Below are 26,490 nucleotides of genomic sequence, written 5' to 3'. Positions count from 1 at the left end.
TCACTTAACTCCTCCAACCACCTGAAAATGACTATTTATTTATTTATCTATTAAGTAGGCAACTGTTTCTTTGTAGAAAATGAAAAACATGCACAAATACATTTAAAAAGCTCTCCACATTCTTAATGTATTAGGTTGTTATTTCGTTGACTTTTTTCTAAGAGTATCTGAAAAATAGACATATTTTAAATAAAAGGAACCATGGTATACATACTAGTGTGGTATGCTGTGAAAATCTTTCATATCAAATACAGATCAGCATTATCTTTTTAAATGGTTGCATAGATTTCTAGCACCTGAAAAATATTATACTTTATTTAACCTATTCCTTATCATTGAACAATTGGATTTTTTAAAAACACAACTTGTCAGACTATTCCCTGGAAGCTATTATGATACCATATTCACAAATGAGGAAACTGGCAGCAGAAGGAATTAATTTATTTGCCCAGAATCAATGAATTTGTAAGAAGGAGAGCAACGATTTTAACTGAGAGCTCTCGAACTCCACTTCTGTTCTTTTTCCTGTATGATGTTACTGCTTACCAGTATAAGTGCCATCCCAAATGTAAATTTAGATCTCTTTTATTGGGATGTAGTGTGTAGATGGTTACTGTTTTTTTAAATTTTTGTGTTTATATACAAATGTTGTGTATATGCACAACTAACATTTGCAATTTTCTAAATAGGGTCCTGTAGTAGATTTTCAATTATGTATCTCACAGTTATATTTGGACTATCAGAATAGGTTACTAGAAACTAATAGTAAATATCTGAAATGGCACTATGCTCCCTCTGTGATGTCTCTCAGGAAGCTGTTGAAATCAAGATGCATACTTATATTTCCCCAGAAATATTTTATAGAAAATGACTGAACCGTGAGCTAATGTTAATAAGGTATTATTTATTGATTACCCTCTGCATACAAGGTTAGACCAGAGAAATTTCCATGAATTATTTTATAAAAATCCTCATAACAATACTGTGACAAAAATACTAATCTTATTCCTATTTAATAGATGAAACCAGAGCTTGAGGAGACTGACTATTTTGACCAAGGAGATAATAGCAGACCTAGGCTTAATCTATCCGAGTTCGAAGTCATGTTCTTGAAATCATAGAATAACAGTATACCTCCGTTAAACTACATTTATGTAATGCATTTTGAACAATTTAGCATTTAATACATAGGCTTTTTTTTGGTCTCTCTCTTTCTGTGTGTGTGTGTGTGTGTGTAGCTTATTAGCAGATATAAGAAATTTTGCTAAAAATTGGGAACAGTGGGTTGTTTCATCCTTGGAAAACTTGCCAGAAGCTCTAACTGATAAGAAGATACCTATTGTGCGAAGATTTGTATCCTCCCTGAAACGACAAACATCTTTCTTACACCTTGCTCAGGTATGCTGGTATTTGAGTCACCAAATTTAAAAAAATGAATTATCTGATAGCAGAGTAAGAAATTTTCAGAGATTGGAGATCAAGTAGGCAACAGTTAAATGCAATATGAGATGCCAGAGTATATGCTAGAACAGAAAAAGGACATTAGTGGAAAAATGGATGGAAATTTGAATTCCTACCAGTGTTGTAGCAATGTTAATTTCCTGATTTGGGCAATAAACAATGCTTAGGAAAGAGGATAGTATTAGAAGAAGCTGAATAGGGAGTATATGGAAATATTCTGCACTATCTTTGCAGCTTTTTTATAAATTTAATATTATTTCAGAATAAAAAGTAAAAAAGACACAAAACTTCTGAATGCAGTATAAAATGAAAAACTGTTATTTGCTACATGAATCCAGCTAATAAAAATTAAGGTTGTGGTGACTGCACCCATGTGATATTTGATATTGTGAAATCCACAAATAACACATGTTAAGCTACCAACTGATTTGGGTCTCTTAAATAGGGAGAAGAAAGTAATCCTTAAATTACTGTTTGTATATTGTTAAAATGTATTTCCCCTCCCCCCAGATAATTGTTTGCTTTGTGAAAGTTTCTAGTCCCCTAGATTTTAAAAGACCTGGTTGTGATAGTTCCAGGTAAGAAATGTAACCCTGTAAAATACTTATTATGTGACCATGGATTAAAACATTCATTTTCTAGGGGCACCTGGGTAGTTCAGTGCATTAAAGCCTCTGCCTTTGGCTCAGGTCATGATCTCAGGGTCCTGGGATGGAGCCCTGCGTTGGGCTTTCTGCTCAGCAGGGAGCCTGCTTCCTCCTCTCTCTCTGCCTGCCTCTCTGCCTACTTGTGATCTCTGTCAAACAAATAAATAAAATCTTCTAAAAAAATAATTTTCTAGTTTCAAAAATAGTTTTCAAAGCTTTAACAGAGATGATCACAAGTCTCAGCTATTGTTTTTTGGTTTTAAAATAAGAAAACATTCATGATACTCTTCTCTCAAGGAACTATTTCTCCGGTAGCCAAAACTTTCCTTTAGATAAATCATCGATAATATGATTTAGTGTCTTTATACTTTCTTCACGCAGATTGCCAGACCAGCTCTCTTTGACCAGCATGTCGTGAATTCCATGGTATCTGATATTGAAAAGGTTGATTTGAATAGTATTGGATCACAGGCCCTTCTCACCATTTCTGGCAGCACAGACACTGAATCTGATATCTACACGGAACGTAAGTTTTCCCTCTGTTTAGATCTGGGTCTCCCAGCCTTGCTTCCATTGACATATTGGGCTGGATAACTCTTTGATGGAGGTGGGAGTGGGAGTCCCCTTAGACCAAAAAATAACTGTTTGAGAAACCTTGGTTTTTAGAAACTTTTTTAATTAAAAGAAATTGTCCTCTACTTGAAAACAATTGTAGGTACAGATTGTGGAAAAACTGGAAAATGTAGAAAATATTTAGAGGAAAATAAAAGCCACTCATAATCTTATTGCCTAGAAATAACCTGGAAATAGTGGAAATGTTTTTGAGTGTTGTGAGTTTTCTTCCAGTTTTTTTGTTTGTTTGTTTACATTTTTTTTAAGATTTTATTTATTTATTTTTCAGAGACAGAGAATAAGCACAAGCAGGGAGAGCAGCAGGCAGAGGGAGAAGCAGACTCCACACTGAGCAGGGAGACTGATGCGGGACTTGATCCCAGAACTCTGGGATCATGACTTGAGCCAAAGGCAGACGCTTAGCCCACTGAGCCACCCAGGCATCCCGGTTTTCTTTCAGTTTTACATTACATGCATATACACTTCCCTGTGTTTTACACTCTTAGCCTCATATGGTATATGATGCATATCAAAATGATATTTCAACATAATACTGTTTTTCAAAGCAGAAATTCCCTGCCCAGTTTTGGATGATCCAACAAAATTTACAAAGGCAATATGTGTGACTAGACAACTAGGCTCTGTCTCCCAGGGATAGCAAACCACTCCTTCCCGCTCTCTTTCTCTGAAAAGACATGTGCAGCCTCCGATAGGCTGTTGCACAAATGATTGGCTGCTCTCTGGGGTGGTCCAACTTCAGCTTTGTTTTCTGTTTCCTAGCAAAAATTATATTATCCTTGGAGATTCAGTAAGCTTCAAACTCTTTAATAAATGATAGTCCTAAATGGCCCCTTTAACTTTTACAAGATAAAAGATTCTTCATGTAAGCAGCTCAGTTTTGCAGTGAAAAATTTAATATTTGCTAAAGGTAAAGGATAGGTCAGAAAGCAGGAGATCAACTAGTTTGGCTTAGCTCATTCATCAGTTTTCAATGAATCTGTTCCATTTAATGAAATTTTCGGATTCAGAATCAATAATCAGCTATAAATGACAATTTACTCTTCCTTAGTATATACATACTTATATAATACACAAGCTTTTATTCCAATTTGTACCAAGAGACCTAAAATTATTATTCAAATTTTGAAGAGTAAATAACTAAGGATGTTTTTGTTACTTACTCTCAAGATATGAAATAATTCTTTTAACATATTTAATTTCATCTGTCTTTTCCTTTTATGCTATAGAATTCTTAATGATTTCTAGCTTCAGGTTATCTCTTGGGTTCAAAATAGAATAATATTGTGTTTTTTTTTTTTTAATATGGTAGATGACTCTATCACAGTGTTCCAAGAACTGAAAGATCTTCTTAAGAAGAATGCCACTGTGGAGGCTTTTATTGAATGGTTGGATACTGTGGTCGAGCAGAGAGTTATTAAGGTATATTTCAATGACATATTCACAAAATAGAATTTTTAATAGTAAATGCTAAACTGGCTATAATTTCTTGCATGATGGGGGACGGGTGATTGTGTGTAAAAATGCTTTGAATAGCATTTGAAGATTTGTAAATAAGGTGGCTCAAATATCAAAATTAAGAACAGGCCAGATTTGAGAGTGTCAGGCAGATTCAGTTCTATTTACCATTTCTTGACAAAGGACTACAAGGCACTATGCCTTCCCTGTCAGTCCATAAAATTAACAGTGGAGTAACATCAATAGTGAAAGACAAAAATTGGGAAGACTTGGCCCTTTTGTAAAAGTAAATTTTCATAAATGCTGACAGAAAGAGTAGTTTTAAGTGTTTCTATTTTTAAATTCTGGGAGCACAGTATTTCGTGTTTTCTATGTTTTTTCAACTCTTTCTGAGAAGGTGCAAGTCATCCATCATGAAGCAAGGCAGTAAGAGCAAATAGATCCATCACTAGTTGGTGTTAGCCATGCCCTATCAAGGAAACTTGTTGTAGAGTAGGGACTTTTTTTTTTTTCCTCTCCTGGAAGAAAACAGATTATCATTCAGGAGCAGAGAAGTTAGAGTTAATCATTCACAGAAATATATAACCCTTCTTTGACACTTCACCTTCTGTTCTTTTTTGAAGTTCTGTCAAAGAAAAATGAGACAAAAATATTTTTTATTCACAAAAATAATTTGGGAATTATTTTATTTTGTTGTTCAGTTCTGTTAGGTAACAAAACCATACAGAATAAAGATCGATTAGCCTTAAAAGTGACAACAAAGACAGACAGACATTAAAATCCCTGGACAGGTCACTATATCTGATAAAATAAATTGCACATCATGCCATCTGTCCATTTGTCAGACAGCTTCTCAACCTCTTGATTTTACGTAGGATGCATATAGTAACGAGATGGCAGATTTTACAGTTTCGTTTTGTTCCTTTACTTGTAGACCAGCAAACAAAATGGAAGATCTTTAAAGAAGAGGGCTCAAGACTTCCTGCTTAAGTGGAGCTTTTTTGGTGCTCGAGTAATGCATAACCTCACCTTGAACAATGCATCCAGTTTTGGTATCTCATGTACTTTATAAGGCTCTTCCTCCCTGAACACATCGTTCACTCTCCAGTCACAGTTCCTGTTGGTTTTTAAACATGGGGCACTGTCACTTCTCAGATCTGATTATCGAGCCAATAGATAATGGTAGTAACGACCCTGGCTTGTGGAGTCAGACCACAGGCAGTTAAATCCTAACACTGCTTCTCTCTGGCTTGGTTTTAACTCAAGCTGCCTCTGCTCACTGTAAAGGGGATGAATATTTATAGCAGCATTACCAACAAGAGCCAAACTATGGAAAGAGGCTGAATGTCTATTGACTGATGCATGGAGGGAGAAGGCGTGGTCTGTATACAATGGAATATTGCTCAGCCATAAAAGAGAATGAAATTTTGCCATTTGCTACAATGTGGATGGACTTAGAGTGTATTATGCTAAGGGAAATGTCAGTCAGTGAAAGAAAAATATCATGATTTCACTCATATGTGGAATTTAAGAACTAAAACAGGTGAACATGGGGAAAGAAGAAAAACAAAGAGAGAAAGGGAAGAAAACCATAAGAGGCTCTTAACTATAGAGTGTTCTTAACTATAAAGCAACTGAGGGTTGCTAGGGGGAGTGGGGTGGGTGAGGATGGGCTGTACGGGGGATGGGTACTATGGAGGGCACTAGTTGTGTTGAATATTAGGTGTTATATGTAAGTGATGAGTCACTGAATTCTACTCTGAAAACCAATATTACACTGTATCCTAACTAACTAGATTTTAGATAAGAACTTGAAGCCCTTAAAAAAAGGGAGGATGAATATTGGGCTTATTGGGCTGTATGGACATTTTAGTGAGATGATATTCATGAAAAAAGCAGAGTCTAGTACCTGTTGAACACTTAATGAATAGCAGCTATTATTATTACATTCCATCAGTACCTTTTTGTTGTTAAACAAGCAAGTAAACAATCATTAGTACATTATTTTCCAAAGACACTACTCATTGCAGTATGGCAAATTTTTCATCTTTTCCAGGAAGCCCATAGGTGCACTCCAAGAATCAAAGAGCAGCTGAGAAGACATGCTCTCATATGTCTCTGAAACATCTTTCCTGATCAACTTGACTTATGAAACAAATTGAGTCAAGTTAGCTTTTTCAAAAATTGAAAACCTTTGTTTTCCTAAAATTTCTGGGACTCTGAGTTTTGCAGCCATAATGCTAGCTCGTGGACAGTACTTCTGCATTTAGTAGTTGCTTTTCAAGAAATCTTCATATTATAAATAGGTTATAGTTAACTAGGTTGTTTTTATTTAATTCTCAGTGGAATTAGATAAAATCAGTGAACTTGCACTGAGGGATGAACAAAATGTCTTGAGTCTTTTATTTGAAATCTCTTGCTTATATGTAAGGTTTCTTAAAATATACATTGAAGCCTGACTTTATGATGAAACCAGCCTTTTGCTGGGAAGCCTGTGGAATAGTTCAAAGAAGTTTAAGGTTTTCCAGGACAACTTCCAAATGAAAATGACTCTTTTGCTTTTGTCCCAACCAAGGAGAACTTTGTTTCAGGCTAGAAAGACATCTTACTTGATACTTTTTTTCAGATCCTAGTAGTCATTGTCAAAATATTTAGTACAAAGTAAACAGAAATAGAGCAGAGTAGAGCTCATTCTCCCCAGGCTAAAGCTTATCACTCCAGTGTGTGCCCTCTTAAAGCATAAAGCATGTCTCACTTTCATCCGTATTTTCCTTTGATGTAATTAGTGGCCAAAGAGCTGGCAGGACAGTACACACAGTAAGCTGGGCAGGCAGTACACAGAAAGATTAGAGACTCAGGTTAAGCATGTTGGTCTTAGCAGGTCATTTAAAGTCCAACAAGTATTTGTTGATTTCAGTTGCTCCTTGTAAAGTGTTGTGAGATGGTCACAAAGATAACTCGACCTCTCTCTCTCTCTCTCTCCTTCTCCTTCTCTCCCTCCTTTCATCTGACATTGCCCTCTCCCCACTCCCATCCACAAACAAGGTTCTTTCCATTTGATCCGAATGCTTCTGGATGAATACATTCTCCTTGCCATGGAGACCCAGTTCAATAATGACAAAGAGCAGGAGTTACAGAATTTACTGGACAAGTATATGAAGAATTCAGGTAATTTAAAAGTATATCTTGCTTTGCATGTTTCTTTCTTTAAACCTAAATTCAAGAGTTTGTAAGTACATGTGTAAACATCTCAGAGGTTTCTTTTCCCAAGCATGTCACAACTAACACAGAATGGTAACACTAATTGAAACACTATTTTTTTCTCTCCACTATTTACACATAGAGAAGTCAAGGGATTTTACTGGAAGTTCTGGAGGATAGAAAATGGATGTTCTTGTGAGAATTTAATTGAAGGTGGTGAGGGAATGATGTTAGATTTTCCATTAAAAAAAAAAAATCTTTCCAGATGCAAGTAAAGCTGCCTTCACTGCTTCTCCAAGTTCATGCTTTCTGGCCAACCGGAATAAAGGGAGCACTGTTTCCAGTGACACCGTGAAGAATGAAAGTCATGTGGAAACAGCCTATCTTCCTCTGTCATCCAGCCATCCTGGAGGCTTACCCTCTGCTCTTCCTCCATTCCCTTCTGGGACTACTGACACCATGCCACTCCCAGGTACATTATGGGACACTCAAGCTGCATGCCATCTCTCATGAGGCTGTTCCTCTGTTTTCTTCAAACTTGGTAACATCCAGCCATTCCAAGAATTAAAAAAGGCTTGTCTTAACTTTTCTTAAAGCTTTATATTTTTGTGACTTTTTCAGCATTTGTCATTCAGACTTTTATCAATACCATTATGAACATAGATACCATACTGTGATGTGCTCACTTAGCTATGCTGGAAACACAAATAATAAGTTATTTTCATTTAGTAGAAGAAAAATTAGATTTGTTATATAAATCTTGAAGATGCTTTGAAAGTCAAAAAAATGGTCTTCCTATTTATTTTTGAGTTTATGTCTCCTCCACGAAAAAGTAGACATGGTCATTTTAGGATAACCATTACAATAATTTTCCTCTTTGGTCTAGAGCTCCCTTTGTGTACATCTGAATGCTTAGTGGCTTGGCTTGAACTCATTACTAGATACTATTTTAAGTCCCTTACGTCTTTTCTGAAATTCATAGGTATAACTTCATTGGACACACAGAATTTTAAACCTGGAAGGGCCTTTTAGTTCAGGGGCACAATCCCACCAGTGGAAAATCAGACTCTCAGGGAGTAGGTGGCATTCATAACTCATTGTTCATCAGTAGTGTTTGCATAATGTTTTGAATCCGCTGCTTTGAAGCTGTGGTGGTTTTTTTTTTTCCAATTTATTTATTTTCAGAAAAACAGTATTCATTATTTTTTCACCACACCCAGTGCTCCATGCAAGCTGTGCCCTCTATTATACCCACCACCTGGTACCCCAACCTCCCACCCCCCTGCCACTTCAAACCCCTCAGATTGTTTTTCAGAGTCCATAGTCTCTCATGGTTCATCTCCCCTTCCAATTTACCCAAAACCACATACCCTCCCCAATGTCCATAACCCTACCCCCTTCTTTCAACCCCCCTCCCCCCAGCAACCCACAGTTTGTTTCGTGAGATTAAGAGTCACTTATGGTTTGTCTCCCTCCCTATCCCATCTTGTTTCATGGATTCTTCTCCTACCCACTTAAGCCCCCATGTTGCAGCCATCAAAAGAAACGAAATCTTGCCATTTGCGACAACATGGATGGAACTAGAGCATATCATGCTTAGCGAAATAAGTCAAGCGGAGAAATGCAACATGGAAGCTGTGGTGGTTTTGACATTACTGCCTTTTCCTTTTACCCTAAAATTCAGTCATTTAGCATTCAGCTTGGTTTTTAATTATGAAGAAATGTGAAGATCCCTTGACCTTTCTTCCCAAGCTTGAGCTGTAACTATCTTCGTACCCATGGAAGCACGAAGCCATCCTGGACTTTTTTCCACAGTCACTAATACTAAATGTCTTCATGTTGTGAAATATACATATATTGCAATGGTTTTATTTATTTATTTATTGTGATGGTATCTTTCATTTTATTTTTTTTTTCAGTGTTCCAAAATTCATTGTTTATGATGGTATCTTTTAAACCCAGGCTTTTAGTGTTCCCCAGTTCTGTTATTTTTAGAGAGTGGGAATGAACCAAATTAGAAAAATATATATTAATACATCTTTTGGATAATTTTTAAAGATATGTGCCCATTTATTTTAATATGCCACTGGTGAATGCTCTGTGAATTTGTTTCCAGGTCAAATGGAGCTTTCCCAGAGTACTGGTCATTTGATGACACCACCCATTTCTCCAGCCATGGCAAGTCGAGGAAGCGTCATTAACCAGGGGCCAATGGCTGGGAGACCTCCAAGTGTGGGCCCCGTCCTGTCAGCCCCATCACACTGCTCAACATTCCCAGAGTCCATTTATTCTACCCACCCTCAAGCCAACCATGACTTTTATGGGACCAACTCTAACTATCAGACTGTGTTTAGGGCACAGCCTCACCCCCCATCAGGACTGTACCCTCATCGTCCTGAGCATGGTCGATGCATGGCCTGGAGTGAACAGCAGCTTTCTAGAGACTTCTTCAGTGGCAGCTGTGCTGGGTCTCCATATAATTCTCGGCCACCTTCCAGCTATGGACCATCCTCACACAGCCAAGATACACACAGTATGCAGTTTTTAAACACTGGAAGCTTCAATTTCCTGAGCAACACAGGAGCTGCCAGCTGTCAAGGAACAACATTGCCTCCTAGTTCACCTAACGGTATTGAAATTTTTAAAGAATCTTTCTGGATTTTGAGATGGCAAGAAAGCAAAAATCAGACAGTGAGCTCCATGTCTGCTGAGCAGCATGTCATCCCATGTGAAGTTTCTAAAGCTCATGGAATCTTAGATATATGGAGCTCATTTCTTCCACATATAAACATGTCCCTAATTCCTGTGGTTTCTTAAAGTTGCTGTTCTAAATGCCACAAATGATGAAAAATAACTATGTCAAACTGTTTGAGATCTCCCTTAGTAAGTCCAAGAGAAGAATGTTTTGTCCCTTGAAAATATTTCTAGTGAATAATGTTTCTTCTGGAGAATTAGCAGCAGATCTTACAACTTAAGGACCCAAAAAATGCCCCTGTTAATCTGATAAAACACTTAAAGTTTAGGGAGTTGGAAAGATCTGTAGACTTCCTCAGCCCCCAAAGAAGGCTCAGTGTCCTCTCTCTTAAGTGTAGGCCAGTCCTTCTTCCAGAAACCTAAATCTGTGGATAAAATTGGTATTTGACAAGTAGTGTAGTCTTTGTGAGAGGTTAGTCGTGATTTCTTTGTTTATAGGAAGATCCTGTTAATTTAAAAGAGGAAAATATATGTAAGAGGTGTAGTCTTATATCTGAAAATTAACAATAGGATAACTCCTTTGTATTTTTAAAAAGAAAAAACCAGCATAGTGAACCATATCCATATACAAGCATGGATCCAACTCTATAGTAAATGGAGATGTGAATGTAATACCATGGATCTTTAGGGTTCTACTCTATTACCTTGTCCCTTTTTTTCCTTCCTGGAATATTCTCTGTAGTAAGCGAAGAGTACATTCTTGACATTTTCTGTTATAGGATACTATGGAAGCAACGTAAACTACCCAGAGCCTCATAGACTTGGATCGATGGTGAATCAGCACGTGTCCGTCATCAGCAGTGTTCGCTCACTGCCTCCCTACAGTGACATCCACGATCCACTTAACATTTTAGATGACAGTAGTAGAAAGCAGACCAGCTCGTTTTATGCAGACACATCACCTTCAGTTGCCTGTCGAACTCCAGTAGTAGGTAAATTATTTTAGTAGTTCCTGAAAACATTTTTAAAAAGCTGTGAACCTCAGGTATGTAGTTTTACTTTGGAGGGTGACTGTTGAGGTGAACCGGGCCCTCCTGTTCCTATGGGTGACCTATCACTTTGGATCTGAAGTATTATTTTTGTATTAGTAACAGTCTTCCCAGTTCCCAGTATATATGTCACTGCACAACCTAGTGCTAAATCTGTTATTCTTTCAAAAGCTGACACCTCTTATGTTTGCAAAAAACAAATCAAATCCATCAGATGCAGTTGGAAAGACTTTAAGTTTTACAAGGGCAGGAATGATGTCTTTTTCTCACTCTCTCTTGTTCACTGTTGGACCCAAGGGCAGTGCCAAGAGGTGTCTTTGGACCCCATAATCCCCAGCAGTACCCCCAAAGCCACTCGAGGTTGAAAACAGTGGTGATTTGTGATAAACATTACTGTCATTTTCTCAATTATATGTAAAATGGAATTAGACAGCTCTGTAGAAAATGTTATTTTTATTGTTCTGCTACATATAGTTTAAGTAAAAATGAGCAAAACTGTGTGTTTGCCATGAAGTCCCCTAGCATCTTCTTGCAACCAGGTTGCTCTCCCTGTAAAATCTCTGTGACATACTAGATGCGTCAGCAGCACCCGCCAAGTGTCTGCCACAGCGTAGGAACTCCATACATCAGTGCATTGGAAAAAAGGGGTAAAAATATATGTGGATATATATATGGATATATTTAGTTATAATATAAATATATATATTTATATATGGATAGATTTACTTTCCCACAGCACAAGTATAGTTGCATGTAAGTATCAAGGCAGAGTGTTAATGCTTATATGCAATGGTTGAAATATTCCAGTGGAATAGATTTCAAGCTAGCATAAGTCAAGAGCATTGACACCCAACTGAAGCATAAGGGAAGATGAGATAAATTCCATCTCTCCCCTCTCAGTGTGCTTTTCCAATAACTCAATAGGAAGCACTTCTTCCTTTTCCGTGACCATCACAGTTGCTCCCTGAGCAGAGTTTAGCAGCTCATCTCATGCTATCTACAGATGGTCATTGCTTCTAGGTTACTCTAATGAAGCAGAAAATTCCACTTCAGGAAGTTTCCTCACCATCAGACTAAAATGTACGTGTTGCTATTGTTACTATTAGTTCTGTTTACTCGTAAAGATAGTGGAAGCTTTGCTGGAACATAGCTTGGGTGTAGGATGGACTCTAAGCTTTAGTTGTCAGAGATGGCTTATAGGTAAATAGCAAAGAGGGCTTCTGAGTGAAAAGAGAGACTAGAGTAAGAGGTAAGGAGTGCAAGGGAAGTTAGGACCCACTGTTTCCTTAGTTATAAAGACTGGTTTTCAGGGACAAAACAGGTAGTTAGAAAAACAAGATAAACAGCAACGAGAAGCCAGCAACCATACATGAAGGAAATGTAGTGTTGGGGAGCAAGTTGGTCAAATTCTTGAGAATCTACTACTATGTACCAAACTTCGTTATAGACATGAGTTTATAACAGTGATTGGGATGGAGTTCTATCTATAAGAAGTTTACATTCTAGTAAGGAGAGATAAGACAGTAGATACATAGACAAATGCATTAAAAAGTTAATGATGGATACTCTGAAGTGAGTTAAGTAGGGTAAAATGGCAAATAGTTATGGAGAAACTGCTTTTGGTTACATAGTTGGGAAAAGAATCCTGAAGCAGCGACATTGGAGTTGAAAGCTGAGTAATGAGGAAGCATTGACATGAAGACCTGATGGTGGAGTTCTAGGCATAAGAAATAATAAGTGCATAGTCTCCGAAAGGAGAACAAGGAAAATTCAGTGGGCAGAAAGAAGGCCAGTGTGTTTTGAGCATAGTGAATAAAAACAGTAGAGTAAAATAAATCAGCGGACAGAGACGAGTTCATAGAAAGTATTGTGAACCAGGGCAGGGAGCTTGGATTCTGTTTTAAGAGTAATGGGAAGTCATCATTGTAGCATTTGAGAAGAGTCACAGTCTACTGTACACTTCAGTAACATCATCCCGGCTGCTCCTTGCACAATGAGAGGGTGTGGCAAAGGTGAGGGTCATGAGACCAGTGAAGAGGCTGATATGTTGGTTCAGGTAGAAGACGGTGGTTTTTTTGTTTTTGTTTTAAAAATTTTTTAATTTAAAATAAATTGATTAACATATTGTGTATTATTAGTTTCAGAGGGAGGCTTTAGTGATTCATCAGTTACATGTAACACCCAATGCTCATTACATCACGTAATGCCCACCACCAAGTTACCCCATCACCCCTACCTCCCCTCCAACAAAACCCAGTTTGTTTCCTATTGTTGAGTCTCTTAATGGTTTAGCTCCCTTTCTGATTTAGTCTTGTTTTATTTTTCCTTCCTTTCCCTTATGTTCAGCTATTTTGTTTCTTAAATTCCAAAAAGGAGTGAAATCATATGATATTTGTCTTTCTCTGACTGACTTATTTTGCTTAGCCTAATACCCTCTAGTTCCAACCACATTGTTGCCAATGGCAAGATTTCATTATTTTTGATGGTTGAGTAAAATTCTGGTGTTTATATATGTATATACCACATATTCTTTTTTTATATAATTTTTATTTATTTTTTTAAAATTTTTTATTTTTTATAAACATATATATTTTATCCCCAGGGGTACAGGTCTGTGAATCACCAGGTTTACACACTTTATAGCACTCCCGGTAGCACATACCATCCCCAATGTCCATAACCCCACCACCTTCCCCTAGTCCCCTCACCCTAGCAACCCCCAGTTTGTTTTGTGAGATTGAGAGTCTCTTACGGTTTGTCTCCCTCCCAATCCCATCTTTTCATTCATTTATTCTTTTTCTACTCCCCAAACCCCTCACGTTGCTTCTCCACTTTCTCATATCAGGGAGATCATATGATAGTTGTCTTTCTCCGATTGCCTTATTTTGCTAAGCGTAATACCCTCTAGTTCCATCCACGTCATTGCAAATGGCAAGATTTCATTTCTTTTGATGGCTGCATAGTATTCCATTGTGTATATGCCACATCTTCTTTATCCATTCATCTGTTGATGGATATCTAGATTCTTTCCATAGTTTGGCTATTGTGGACATTGCTTCTATAAACATTCGGGAGCATGTGCCCCTTTAGATCACTATGTTTGTATCTTTAGGGTAAATACCCAGTAGTGCAATTGCTGGGTCATTGGTAGACCACATATTATTTATCCGTTCATCTGTCAATGGACATCTGGGCTCTTTCCATATTTTGGTTATTGTGCACAATGCTGCTATTAACATTGGGATGCAGGTGCCACTTCAAATCACTATGTTTTTATCCTTTGGATAAATAGCTAATAGTGCAATTGCTGGCTCATAGGGTAGCCCTATTTTTAACTTTTTGAGGAACTTCCTTTCTGTTTTCCAAAGTGGCTGTATAAGCTTGCATTCCCACCAACAGTGTAAGAAAGATCCTCTTTCTCCACATCCTTGTCAACATCTGTTTTTTCCCAGGTTGTTAATTTTAGCAGTTAATTCTGACTGGTGTGAAGTGGTATCTCATTGTGGTTTTGATTTGTATTTCCCTGATGCCAAGCGATGTTAAGCATTGTTTCATGTGTCTGTTGGCCATTTGCATGTCTTTTTTTGAGGAATGTCTGTTCATGTCTTCTGCCCATTTCTTTTTTTTAAAAAATATTTTATTTATTTATTTGACAGAGAGAAAGAGATCACAAGTAGGCAGAGAGAGAAGGAGGAAGCAGGCTCCCTGCTGAGCAGAGAGCCTGATTTGGGGCTCAATCCCAGGACCCTGAAACCATGGCCTAATATGAAGGCAGAGGCCTGAGCCACCCAGGTGCCCCTTTCTTGACTGGATTATCTGGGTGTTGAGTTTGATAAATTATTTATAGATTTTGGATATTAGCCCTTCATCTGATAAGAAATTTACAAATATCTTCTCCCATTCTATAGATTGTCTTTTAGTTTTGTGGACTGTTTCCTTTGCTGTTGAAAAGTTTTTCATCTTGATAAAGTCCCAATAGTTCGTTTTTGCCTTTGTTTCCCTTGTCTTTGGAGATATGTTTAGCAATAAGTTACTGCTTCCAAGGTCACAAAGGTTGCTGCCACTGTTCTCTGGGATTTTGATGGATTCCTTTTTCACATTAGGTCTTTCATCAATTTTGAGTTTATTTTTGTGTATGGTGTGAGATAGCGGTGAAGATGGTGGTTTGAACAATAAAGTGTGGATGGAAAGAGAAGGTAAATTTGGGATCTATTTGGGTGATAAGGTTGTCTCTTAAGTTAACTTAAGTTTGAAATTGAGTTTCCTTTGTGAACTGTGCAGAAGAAAAAACAATTTCTGGGAAAATAGCATAGATATTGTGATAAATACAAAATAGCATAGATATTGTGATAAATACAAAAATAAATAAAGAGGCTTAGAGTGAGTGGCACTTGCAAAGAAAAAATATCAAAAATTTTTGGAGTCAATATTCAAATATTCAATTGCTGATTATATTTTCCTTTACAGCATCCAGCTTGCAAACACCAATTCCTTCCTCCTCATCTCAGTGTATGTATGGAACTTCCAATCAGTATCCAGCTCAAGAGACCCTGGATTCCCATGGAACGAATGGTAGAGAAATGGTGTCCTCTTTACCACCCATCAATACTGTGTTCATGGGAACAGCAGCAGGAGGCACTTAAATCAATAATGTTGGGTGGGGAATGAAACCAAAAATCTCTACTGCTCAAATATTACTCACTCAGATTGCCATCATAGTAAAGAAAATGGAATATACAGTGATAGGACATTGTTTTTCAAGTCACTGATACAAAACTATGGAGAACTCCTTAATGAGTGGAGATATTTGCAGACTTTGCCTTGCACACAAATGGTTTAAAATGTGATCTCATTATTAATTATAGTTTCAAACATTATCATTGGAACCAGTGGGGCTTTGAAGATGCAAACATTTCAGCTATGAAGATTTAATATTTTGCTTCCTAATTTATTGAAAATCTATGTGCTCCTTCATCTTTGGTCTATAAAGGGAAAATATTTAATGCCTTAAAATAAATTTAATTTATTAGGGTCTCAGAATCATTGTTTACTATCCCTTATTTGACCAAAAGTCAAATGTGTATGTTCTACCTCCTATGGAAATGTTTACAGGGTCAAGACTTAATTAAGTTCATTCTAGACCAAAGTTGCTTGACTTTCAATCCTGGGCATTAGAGTGATGATTTCTGTTACATAGCGATATGTCAATTCTATGTAACTGAATGGAGATTATAAATGCTCTCCCTCTTTACTTCAGAGAGATAAGAAGAAATGAAAGAAATAAAGTATGAAAATATTTTTAAAGGCTTGATCTCTCTCAGAGCTGTTCCTGTTTCTGAAGAATGCTTGGGATTTGCTGGCAAAGCTCCTTTGGCTATTAAATTTAAGACTACAGCTGGTTGGTCAAAACATCAGAATTCAAGAATATTTACAAATCATATCCATGCATATAAATATAAGGAAATTGTGGCAGATAGACTATTTGAACTTCTACAGATTTGGAAGCAGTCTTTCATCAAATACTTGGCTTAGAAACTGAGAGTGAAGGAGTGTTCAGGGATCATTTGAATACAAAGGGAAATTTAGAAGTGAGGAATTCATTCCATATGAGTTAATAGAATTTGATACACCATCTATCCAGCTCTATTGCTTTTTCTTTACTATATGTCTTAGCTGAGAAGTCTGTTGTAAGAGTAACAGCAAACCTCCGTTAACTTCACAGCCTTTTCCTATACTCTCACGACAGGCCTTAGAATATTTGTGTCAGGGACTGGGTTATACTGTGATCTCTGGATACATTTTTAAAGGATTTGTAAGTTCCAAATACCCATTATACATCATGATGTAATTTGGTGAAGACAAACTGTGGAATTGTTTTCAGCAAGCAATAAACAATGAATTGTGGACTTGCCGGAGTGTTGCTGCCCTTTGCTCAGTAGCGTGCTTAGTAGCGTGTAGTCTATGAGCTAATTAATTGAGCAGAAAAATTTTGCAACAGTAACAAATCATGAGAAATAGCCATAAATGTTCTATTATTTGCTGTAGTAAAATCGTTAGAGTACAAAAGGGAGTGAAATGAATAAGGGCTTGGACTGAAGGAAAGAACAAAACAGCTTTAAAGAAATGTTTGGACAGAAGTCTTGAAAATTAAGAACAAAATTTCCATTGTATAGTAATTAAATATGTATTCAGCATCTGTTTTGTGGAGACACACTGGAAAATGCAAGTTGAAAACGATGAAAATTAAAATACAAAGACAGTAAAACAAAACAAAACAAAACAAATAACCGCTGCCAATACCTTTACTAAATTCTGATGTAATGATGAAGGGCTGAGATGATAGGAAATGGAAACTCACAGAAGATTTTTGAGTAAAAAGCAGTATCAGGGAAGCGATATTTAAGAAACTGCCAGCCGCAGCTGGAAAGGGAAGTAGACCAGACAGAAGAGTAACTAGCCCAATTGCTAATTTGGAGGCTGTTTCTCTCATCCAGATGTCCCACTGAGAAGCGCCGAGACTACATGGAAGCTAGTGAAAGGAGCGGGAGAAAGAAGGCCAAGCATCATTCCGAAGAGGCATGAACATCATTTAGTACAATCAAAGGACTGGCGACTGACTAGATAGAAGGGATTAAAAAGTAGTAAGTTAGTAGTGGCTCTAAAGTTTTCCTTAACCCTATTTCCAAAGCATTACAGTGTAAATAGCTGACTGTAGATTGATAGCCCCTTTATAGATGATGAAAAATGATCTGGAGCAGAGAGAGTGCAGAAGACAAGTGAACATTGTCTCTGGGCTTCATGTGCTCCTGGCTGATGATAAGGTACTAAATTTTGACATCAAGAAGACTGACTTGCTATTTTCCCCATGAGGTGGTACTTGAGTTTATCTCTATTAGATGAATAATAATTTTCTCAGAGTGGGCACTATTGGCTTTAGGGCAGAACAGTTCTCTATTTTACAGGACTATTCTGCATACTGGACAAGATTGAGTATCTCTATCCCTCAAACACTAAATACCAAAGCAGTCTCCTCACCCAGCCTTGTGACCACTAACAACATCTTCCATATTTCCAAATGCCGCTGGAGAAGCAGTACCAGTCATGCATGAATTAGAAGAATTTGAGAATTGTTTCTTTCATGAATCTAAAGCTTGGATGCTCAAGGCATTGTCTGCTACTCTTTAGGTCAACTTTAATGTAGTTAAAGAATCTTGCCTAGCTTTTTAGTGTTTCTGTTTTTTTTTTTTAAAGATTTTTATTTATTTGGCAGACAGAGATCACAAGTAGGCAGAGAGGCAGACAGAGAGAGGAAGGGAAGCGGGCTCCTCGCTGAGCAGAGACCCTGACGTGGGACTCAATCCCAGGATCCTGGGATCGTGACCTGAGCTGAAGGCAGAGGCCTCAACCCACTGAGCCACCCAGGCTTCCCATTGTTTCTATTTTTAAAAGTAAATAAATGATTCTTCAATTAATTTTTAGAAGCTGTGGAGTATCAATTATAAAGAAGTGACCTGTGCAAGCTCATGCTTATGGGAAGTCTAAAATTAAGGTTGGAAATAAAAAAGTTAGAGGTTTATAAATTCAATTCTCGGGGTACTACCTTTCAAATATTGTGTTATAGCAGTCATAATAGAAATTGCATAATGAAAAATGAATGTTTCAAATAATTCAGTGGATTCTTAATACAATTTAGGCACCAAGAGCCTATTTTATAATAGCTTGAAGAAAAATGAAAACCCAGGTATATTGTTACTATAGAATGAAAGGTCAGCAGCAATCTGGTTTATGTTCCTCTCTCTAGGTAGTACTATACTCGTAAAAGTTAGAGCTCTCCTCAGTTATATGTTCCCAAGTATGGTTTCAGCTTAGAAATGAGTTTTTAAGAAATTAAGCTAAATTCCAGTTACAGTTGTGACCTAAAACCTTTCTCTTTGTTTCTGCTTTGAAAGAGAAAATTCCATGAGACCCTCCAGGTTGCCCAGATCAAGTGTCCATTTTGGAAATGGGAAGGGGAATATTTTTATTGCTGTGATGTCTAAAGAGAGCAGGTGCACTGGCATTTAGTGTCAGGACCCGGGATGTGAGTATCCTGTAATGTGTGGAACCGATTTGCACAATGAAGAACTGTCCCACTTCAAAAAACCAATAGCCTTGTAGGTAGACCAGTAGGCTGTGAGAAAAGGTTCTCCAAACTTTGCCCTGCAGTGGTGTGCTATATTAAATGGTGTCTACCTAACCCAATCACAAGATTTCTCCAGGAACTGTGACTACGAACCTCATGCACACAGCCTAGAGAAGCAAACAAGCAGTAGAATATGACTAGAAGCAGGAAGAAAGAGAAGGAGAGCTAGAGAGAAGCCAGGTTGTGAGAGGGGTCCAGCAGGCAGCAATGGGTAGGTCTCTCTAACAGGACACTGATACGACAAGTACCCAGAGCTAGATCTCTAGAACACCAGAGCTGACAACTGTGCCATCCTGAGCAGTGAGACACAATGCCCATTTGTCTGTCCTCTGTCCTTCCAGATTTATCCTTGGAGCCCTTAGTGACAGGATCTCCATTTAACCATTCAGGGTACACCTGCTCTGCCTACGCCACCAGTCCACAGCACTATGGGTTTCCTCTTCTTCAGAAAAACTTGATAAATAGTAAATTAGTGGCTCACTGGTGATATTTTTCAACCACTGAATTTATGCTTATACAAATGCAGTCCACAAAAACAAGACAAAAAATACTGCCAATTCTTGAAAGTGAGCTCAAATGGTGCATTCTCCCCCACTCACACATCCACACTCCCCCCGCAATAAAAAAGAAAGAAAAGAAGAAGAAAATAAAGAAATAAGGGAAAACCCTTTGAAATAAATGAATTCTGAAATCCAAACCAAAGTTTCAACTTTTCAAAAAAAGCAGGAGACAAATGAATGTGGTATTGGAACTCCCTAAAAAGGGATATTATAGGCACTCATATTTCTGTATAACAAGGAGAAAAATTAATTGTTATACAAGTCTCCCATTAACAGCTCTGAACTCTTCTGAGGCCTGGAGTAGGAAACTGGTCATACTATATTTTGAGGACAGATTTATAATCGCAGGTGAGTTATAGAAATTTAAACATAAACCTTCCAGAAGAGTAAACAATAGTGATTATGGCATACGGCACATTTTGTACTTTGAGAAAGATAAGAAATGATGAGTTTATATAAAAGGTTATTGTACTATCTCATTCAATTATTGAATTCTAAATTAAATGCTCGGGTTTGTAAATGGCAGAGAATACAGCTTGTCTGTTCCAAAAGCACACCGATTAAATGAAAAGAAAATAAATTTCAGTTACTCTTGATTATAGGTGTTAGCAATGGCTGGGAAAGATTGGTAGCTGCAATGAGTAATTTATTCATTAATTTTGAGATATTTCATTACAAAATAAGGTCCTATTTCTGTTCTGACTGGTAAAAGGGCTTTCAATTTTCCAATATCAAAATCTGATAAATAGTGCTAATTTTTATTGATCTTGGGTATATAATATTATGGTAGAAATGTTTCTCATAAAAATAGTCTATTTCCAGAATGAACAAATTAATATTTTTGGTTTTTTTTTCCTTTTTTTGTAGAATTTAATCCAGTTGGAGAGACCTCTGTTTTTTTTCCTCAAATTCTCTTCTAATGTCTATAATTTAAGTCATATTCATGCAGGTGTTTATGGGGATAAAAGTGAACACCCATCCGTTTGACCATTTTATTTGTCATATCTAGAAATTCTGTCATAACTAGAAGGTTCTAGTTCTCTCTGTCCACTCAATAGCACAGGAAGCTTCGGACATACATAAAAATATAGAATACTTCTAGATTCCTATTCCTAGTAAGAACTTTGTCTCATTATTTATAAATATTTCATTTAATGTCAAGACTTAAAATTTATTTATAGCTTCAATATTTTAATGAAATGTCTCCGTCACTTCTTGGGCTCGGCCAAGTTTTGTCAAGGAGTTAATATGTTGAAGGTTCCAAGAGATACTCAGTTTTATACCACATTTTAACAAACAACAAGTATGCTCACACTGATAACAAGGACAAGGTCCCTCCCTTACACTTTATGAGGTAAGGCAGACATTAAGCTATGCATTTAGACAACTGCTTACAACCAAGAAACAATTTATTGACATTGTGAAAAGAAATAAAGGCTGCTCAGAGAAATAATGAGAGCTGAGCTCATGAAGATATTTTCAGGGCAGGAATGGGGTGGGGATAGCTGGTCAGAGAAATTTTTTGCAAGAAGTGACATTTTGAGACTGGAAGGGTAAGTGGGAAGCTGGTGATGCTGGGGAGGAGGTAGTGGAGGGGGAAGTGTTGAGCAGGCAGGATGAGTGTTCAGGACAGGAACGCAACCTATAAGGAACCTATGAGGGGAAGTAAAAGATGAAAAGATGTGGCAGAGGACACCTGGGTGGCTCAGTCTGTTAAGTGCCTGCCTTCAGCTCAGGTCAGGACCCTGTGGTCCTGGGATTGAGTTCTCTGTGGGGCTTCTTGCTCAGCGGGGTGCCTACTTCTCCCTCTCCCTCTCTTCCCCTGTTCTTGCTCTCTTGCTCACTCTCTTCCTATCACAAGCCTTAAAAGAGAGAGAGAGATGTAGCAGACCCCAGAGAGTTTGGAAGAGCATCCTGAATAAATCTAGAGGGATACTCCCTAGGCTTTCAGATTTTAATGATCATAATGACTTATTGATGAAGCGTAAGAAATACGACTGTGAATATATATAAAAGTATATTAGACAAGGCTGGTAAGAATGTCAAGATGAGATTTTTATGAATTCTGAAATGCTAAAATATTTTCAGTGAACACCACTGTTTTCCTAGAACCTTCTACTAAAAATAGCCTTTAAGCTCATTTTATGTGTTCTGTGACAACGCATAATTAAGGAAATCAATATCATCATTTTCTTTTTTTATTGAGATATAATTGACATGTAACATGATATTAGTGTTAGGTGTTGCTTCTTTCATGAAGGTCTTAATTTGGTTCTCTTTTCAAAAATGAGTATTTCAGCCAATAAAACTAGGTTTAATAGAATTCTCTATTTGTTTTCCACAAATTCAACCCCAGACTTCCTCCCTTGAAAAATGTATTTAAATACCAGTATGAAAAAAAAAATATTTTCTTGCTTTTAAATGGCATTTTTCTATATTGCCCACGTGATTAATTTTGACCCTAAAGTTTAAGGGAACTAAAGGTGAAAAGCAGGTCAAAACCAAAATTTCTTAGTGTGATGTGGTGACTTTACCTCTTAAAATAGATGTCATAGAGTCTTTAAGCGAGAATTGGGTGAGGAACACGTTTACAAAAGTGAAAAATTAACTACTCAATATGATACCTGCTCTAAAGTAAAGAGAAACCATTGTTTTTATTAGTTAAAAACAAGGGTGGTGTTCTTACCAATCAATAGAATGAGGGTCATGGTTTACAGCCTTCAAGCATCTTTAAACACACGGAGGCAAATATGAGCTTCGTGGGCAGTTTGTTAATCAAGATTTGCCATTTAGCTTTGTGTGCTTTAGCTTATTAATGCTTTATGCATGATCCCTGTGGAAAATAAAATTGTTTCCATATTTTATATTGCAAAATGACAAGATTTCTCATCTTTGAATTTTTGGAGTTATATATTTGTACTATTTGCTATCCCCTCTCCCCATACATTATTGTTTTTCACTTATTACTCATTGTCCAGATACTTCTACAATTTATGATATTCACTTCAACACTCTGCTACCCAAAGAAACTTCAGTTAGAAAGTGTGCCTGAAGATGGTACCAGATATATTTTCACAGGAAGCTGAGGTTTTAGTTGCCTGAGGGAGGGGTTGGGGCATTTGGAGGACAAACTGACAAAGTAAACCCTCTGAAAGTGGGACGCCTGAGTGGCACTGTTGGTAAAGCCTCTGCTTTCAGCTCAGGTCATGATACCAGGGTCCTGGGATGGAGCCCCACATTGGGCTCCCCGCTGAGGGAGCCTGCTTCTCCCTCTACCTGCGGCTGTCTTGCATGCTATCTCTCTTTCTTAACAAATAACTTAATAAAATAAAAAAAAATAACTTAATAAAATAAAATATAAAACTTTAAAAAAAGGAAAAGGGGGCACCTGGATGGCTCAGTGGGTTGAGGCCTCTGCCTTCAGCTCAGGTCAGATCCCAGGGTCCTGGGATCAAGCCCCACATCAGGCTCCCTGCTCAGCAGGGAGCCTGCTTCCCCCTCTCACTCTCTGCCTACCTCTCTGCCTGCTTGTGATCTCTGTCAAATAAATTTGAAAAAAAAAAAAAAAGGAAAAGAAACCCCTCTGAGAGTTCATTAATCCTTTGATGAAAGATAGCCCCTTGGCATATTAGCAGTTCTCTCAAATAATTCTCCCCAGGGAATATAAGGGAAGAATGGACAAGTGAATTGGGGAAACCAGGGAGAATAGCTTGACTTTATCACAGACTTCAATGCTAAGTGGCTTGTATGGCTTTTCCTGGGGTTCCCTGTATTTAAAAAGATAAGACCATTAAAGATTGAGATAGGGGTGCAGTAAGGACTAAGAAGTATCCTAGTCTTGAGTTCTAGGAAAGACATTGCCCCAAGAACCACCTATTTGCCTTACACAGCAGAGCTGAACTGGTTTTTCAAATTTTTATTAAAACATGAAGACAGGATTAACATAAGCTATGATTTTAAAATAGAGACAAAATTGTGGAGAAGCATAGAAAATGCTTTCTATGGAGCAGACAAATCTGTGCTTGAAACCACACTAGTTATGTGACAAATATCTTTCCTGAGCCTCATTTTCCTCATCTGTAAAATGGGTTTAATAGTATTATCTACCACAAAATGTTTTTGTGAGGGCTAACTGAGCTACTGCTTATAAAATACTTGGCAAGATAGTTTCTGTCATATGGCACAGGCTAAACAAACAGTAACTGCTCTTAGTTATCATTACTCTTCAAATCCCAGTGGAATCAGTAATGTTACTGAATGCAATGCCAACTGTTCTTGTGTGCCCTTATGTGTAATGTAGACTGCTATATTGCTAAATTCGTGTATCAAGATAACCTAAGCTGGTGTAATTAAATAAGAATCTATTATGTAAAAGTAAAGGAAAAAAGCAAAATGTAGTAAATCATTAACTATCCCAATATGGTTATATAGAAGTGACTCTCACAGGATACAATATGGTCTGATTGTTTAGATATGAAAACATTATTACAAGCAATATTTAAAAATAATTTGTGTCTATACATATTTTACCAGTTTCAAACGATGTAAATTTTTCTTTGATTAATCAGTAATTCTGGGAGTGAGCTGTCAATGTTTATTTCAGTCTGATTTATTTCCACAGAACTGTAATAAACAGCTATAAAATATATTTTGGGGCACCTGGTGGCTCAGTCAGTTGAGCATCTGACTGGCTCAGGTCATGATCTCAGAGTCCTGGGGACAAGCCCCTACCCGAGCCCCCTGATGGGCTCCATGCTCAAGCTCTGCTGTACAGCAGGGAGTCCACTTGTCCCTCTGCCCCTCCTCCCACTCGTGTTCTCTCTCTCTCAAATAAATAAAATCTTTTAAAATATATGAGATTTTTTCTGTGAGAATTTATATTAGGAAGAAAATACTTTTCATTGATTAATTTTTATTCCCCCTTAAAAGTCAATTAAATTAGTATTTCAAAAAATATACATGGTTACATTTATAATAAAAAAATGTTAAGTGTTGGACATTTCTAATGTCTTCATAACTGCGAGGCTGGGGACAAGGTGTTTTCTGTTCTCTTTATTATTGCTATCAGGAATGCCTTTAGCTTAACCAAAAGCACTCTCCCAAGCCACTAAGCTGAACAGTCGATTACTGGGCGTCTCCTCCAAGATGCTCTGCAGGAACCCAAGGCTCAGCATGCGTAGAGTGGGAGCCATTAGCTTCATTCTCGGATTGTGTTCTCACCCTGTTTTCCCTCTTGTCATTATAGTGCTCTGGAAGCCAGAAATCAGGAAGTTATCTTCACCTTTTCCTCCTTGCCCCCTTTTCTGGTCACTTTGTTCCTTCTGATTATCTTTCTGAGTTCTCATCCTCCTTGTACTCATGGACAATGTCCCAAAGCAAACTCTCACCTCTTATTGGGGTGCTGGCATTAGCCCAACTCAGTCCATTTCTCCATCACTTCCAGACGGATCTTTCTTAAACAGACCATACTGCACTGCTCAAGACCATTCTCCAGCTTTTCTTTGATCTCAGAACAAGGCCCAAACTCATTAGCACGGGCCTAGGGCTTTTTCATTCTTCCTGCTTGGACCTAATATTAATCAATATAATGCATATGCTCTTTGGAACTTTGTCTGCAGATGGAAGGTTCATAGGATTTTTAGATGTCTAAAGTAATCACTCTGTAGGTACTGGGATTTCCTTTATGTTTTATAGTCAGAGTAGAAAGTGTAGGAATGTGAATGATAAATGGTCAATAGAGATAAAATGCTTAAAAAATCAATAGCTTTAATAGCTTTAAAATATTTCAGGACATTAGCATTTGACACAAACAACACCGAAGGCAACCTCATTTAATGGAAAATTTTGGCTCCATCCTCCGTCTTTCTAATGTGTGACAAAATGATATTGAAAGGCTGAGGAAATAGACCTTGATAGACCTCAATGACGTATAGGCAGATAGAGGCTTAATTGAGGCCAAGGTTGAGATTTAAAACAAGTTAATACACAAGAATTCAATAAATAAAATAAACTCTCTTCCTCTTCATCTGCTTCTCCTGTGTTGGGATGATTCCTACTCAACCTCCTGGTGTAGATGTTGCATTGTTTGAGAAGGTTCCCTGGAAACCCCAAAGTCCAGGTTAGTGTCCCTCCTATAAACTCCCTTTAGATACTAGACCTATTTTTTCAGCATGACACATAACATACTATTTTTCTGACTTTTGAACTTGACTATAAATTCTGGGGTCGCTGAGGTGATTGTTAGGTTTACTGATGTATTTCTCCAATAAACACATGTTTGATTAAAATTGCATGTTAAGGAACACTTTTGAATATAGAATGAATAATCACCTTTAGGTCCATTGCTCTAGATGCTGTGTACCGAACAACACAATGAAGCCAGAGCCAGGGTGAATCAACAATCACTGTCATCTCACAAGGGCCTAGACCTGCACAAAGTAGAAACACTGACCAAGACTGGGCTTGCCCTGGTATAGTCACCAATCTGAAACATTCCTTGGAAAGGAGAGTCGTGCTATTATTTTTGTGTTTAGACTTGATTTTATTTTGAATCGTAATGCTGAAATACATTCTATTCTAAAACTAAGATCCAGTTACTTCTTTTAGTA

The 26,490-nt window shown here is 37.4% G+C and overlaps 1 protein-coding gene across 1 annotated transcript in view; it reads left to right on the top strand.

The window, feature by feature from the left end:
* RFX6 (regulatory factor X6) overlaps nucleotides 1-15,849 on the top strand; it is a 62,793-nt gene extending 46,944 nt beyond the window's left edge. Inside the window, exons 11-19 of the mRNA XM_044236950.1 lie at nucleotides 1,239-1,398; nucleotides 2,490-2,634; nucleotides 4,051-4,160; nucleotides 5,131-5,248; nucleotides 7,242-7,364; nucleotides 7,663-7,869; nucleotides 9,514-10,026; nucleotides 10,871-11,083; nucleotides 15,608-15,849. Coding sequence (XP_044092885.1) covers nucleotides 1,239-1,398; nucleotides 2,490-2,634; nucleotides 4,051-4,160; nucleotides 5,131-5,248; nucleotides 7,242-7,364; nucleotides 7,663-7,869; nucleotides 9,514-10,026; nucleotides 10,871-11,083; nucleotides 15,608-15,783 — 1,765 coding nt within the window. The 3' untranslated portion in view covers nucleotides 15,784-15,849. The remainder of the gene's footprint in view (nucleotides 1-1,238; nucleotides 1,399-2,489; nucleotides 2,635-4,050; nucleotides 4,161-5,130; nucleotides 5,249-7,241; nucleotides 7,365-7,662; nucleotides 7,870-9,513; nucleotides 10,027-10,870; nucleotides 11,084-15,607) is intronic.
* The last annotated feature ends 10,641 nt before the right edge of the window (nucleotides 15,850-26,490 follow it).

This window comes from Neovison vison, chromosome 1, assembly GCF_020171115.1.
Source record: "Neovison vison isolate M4711 chromosome 1, ASM_NN_V1, whole genome shotgun sequence".
Taxonomy (NCBI): domain Eukaryota; kingdom Metazoa; phylum Chordata; class Mammalia; order Carnivora; family Mustelidae; genus Neogale; species Neogale vison.
This window is presented reverse-complemented; position numbering and strand designations above follow the sequence as displayed.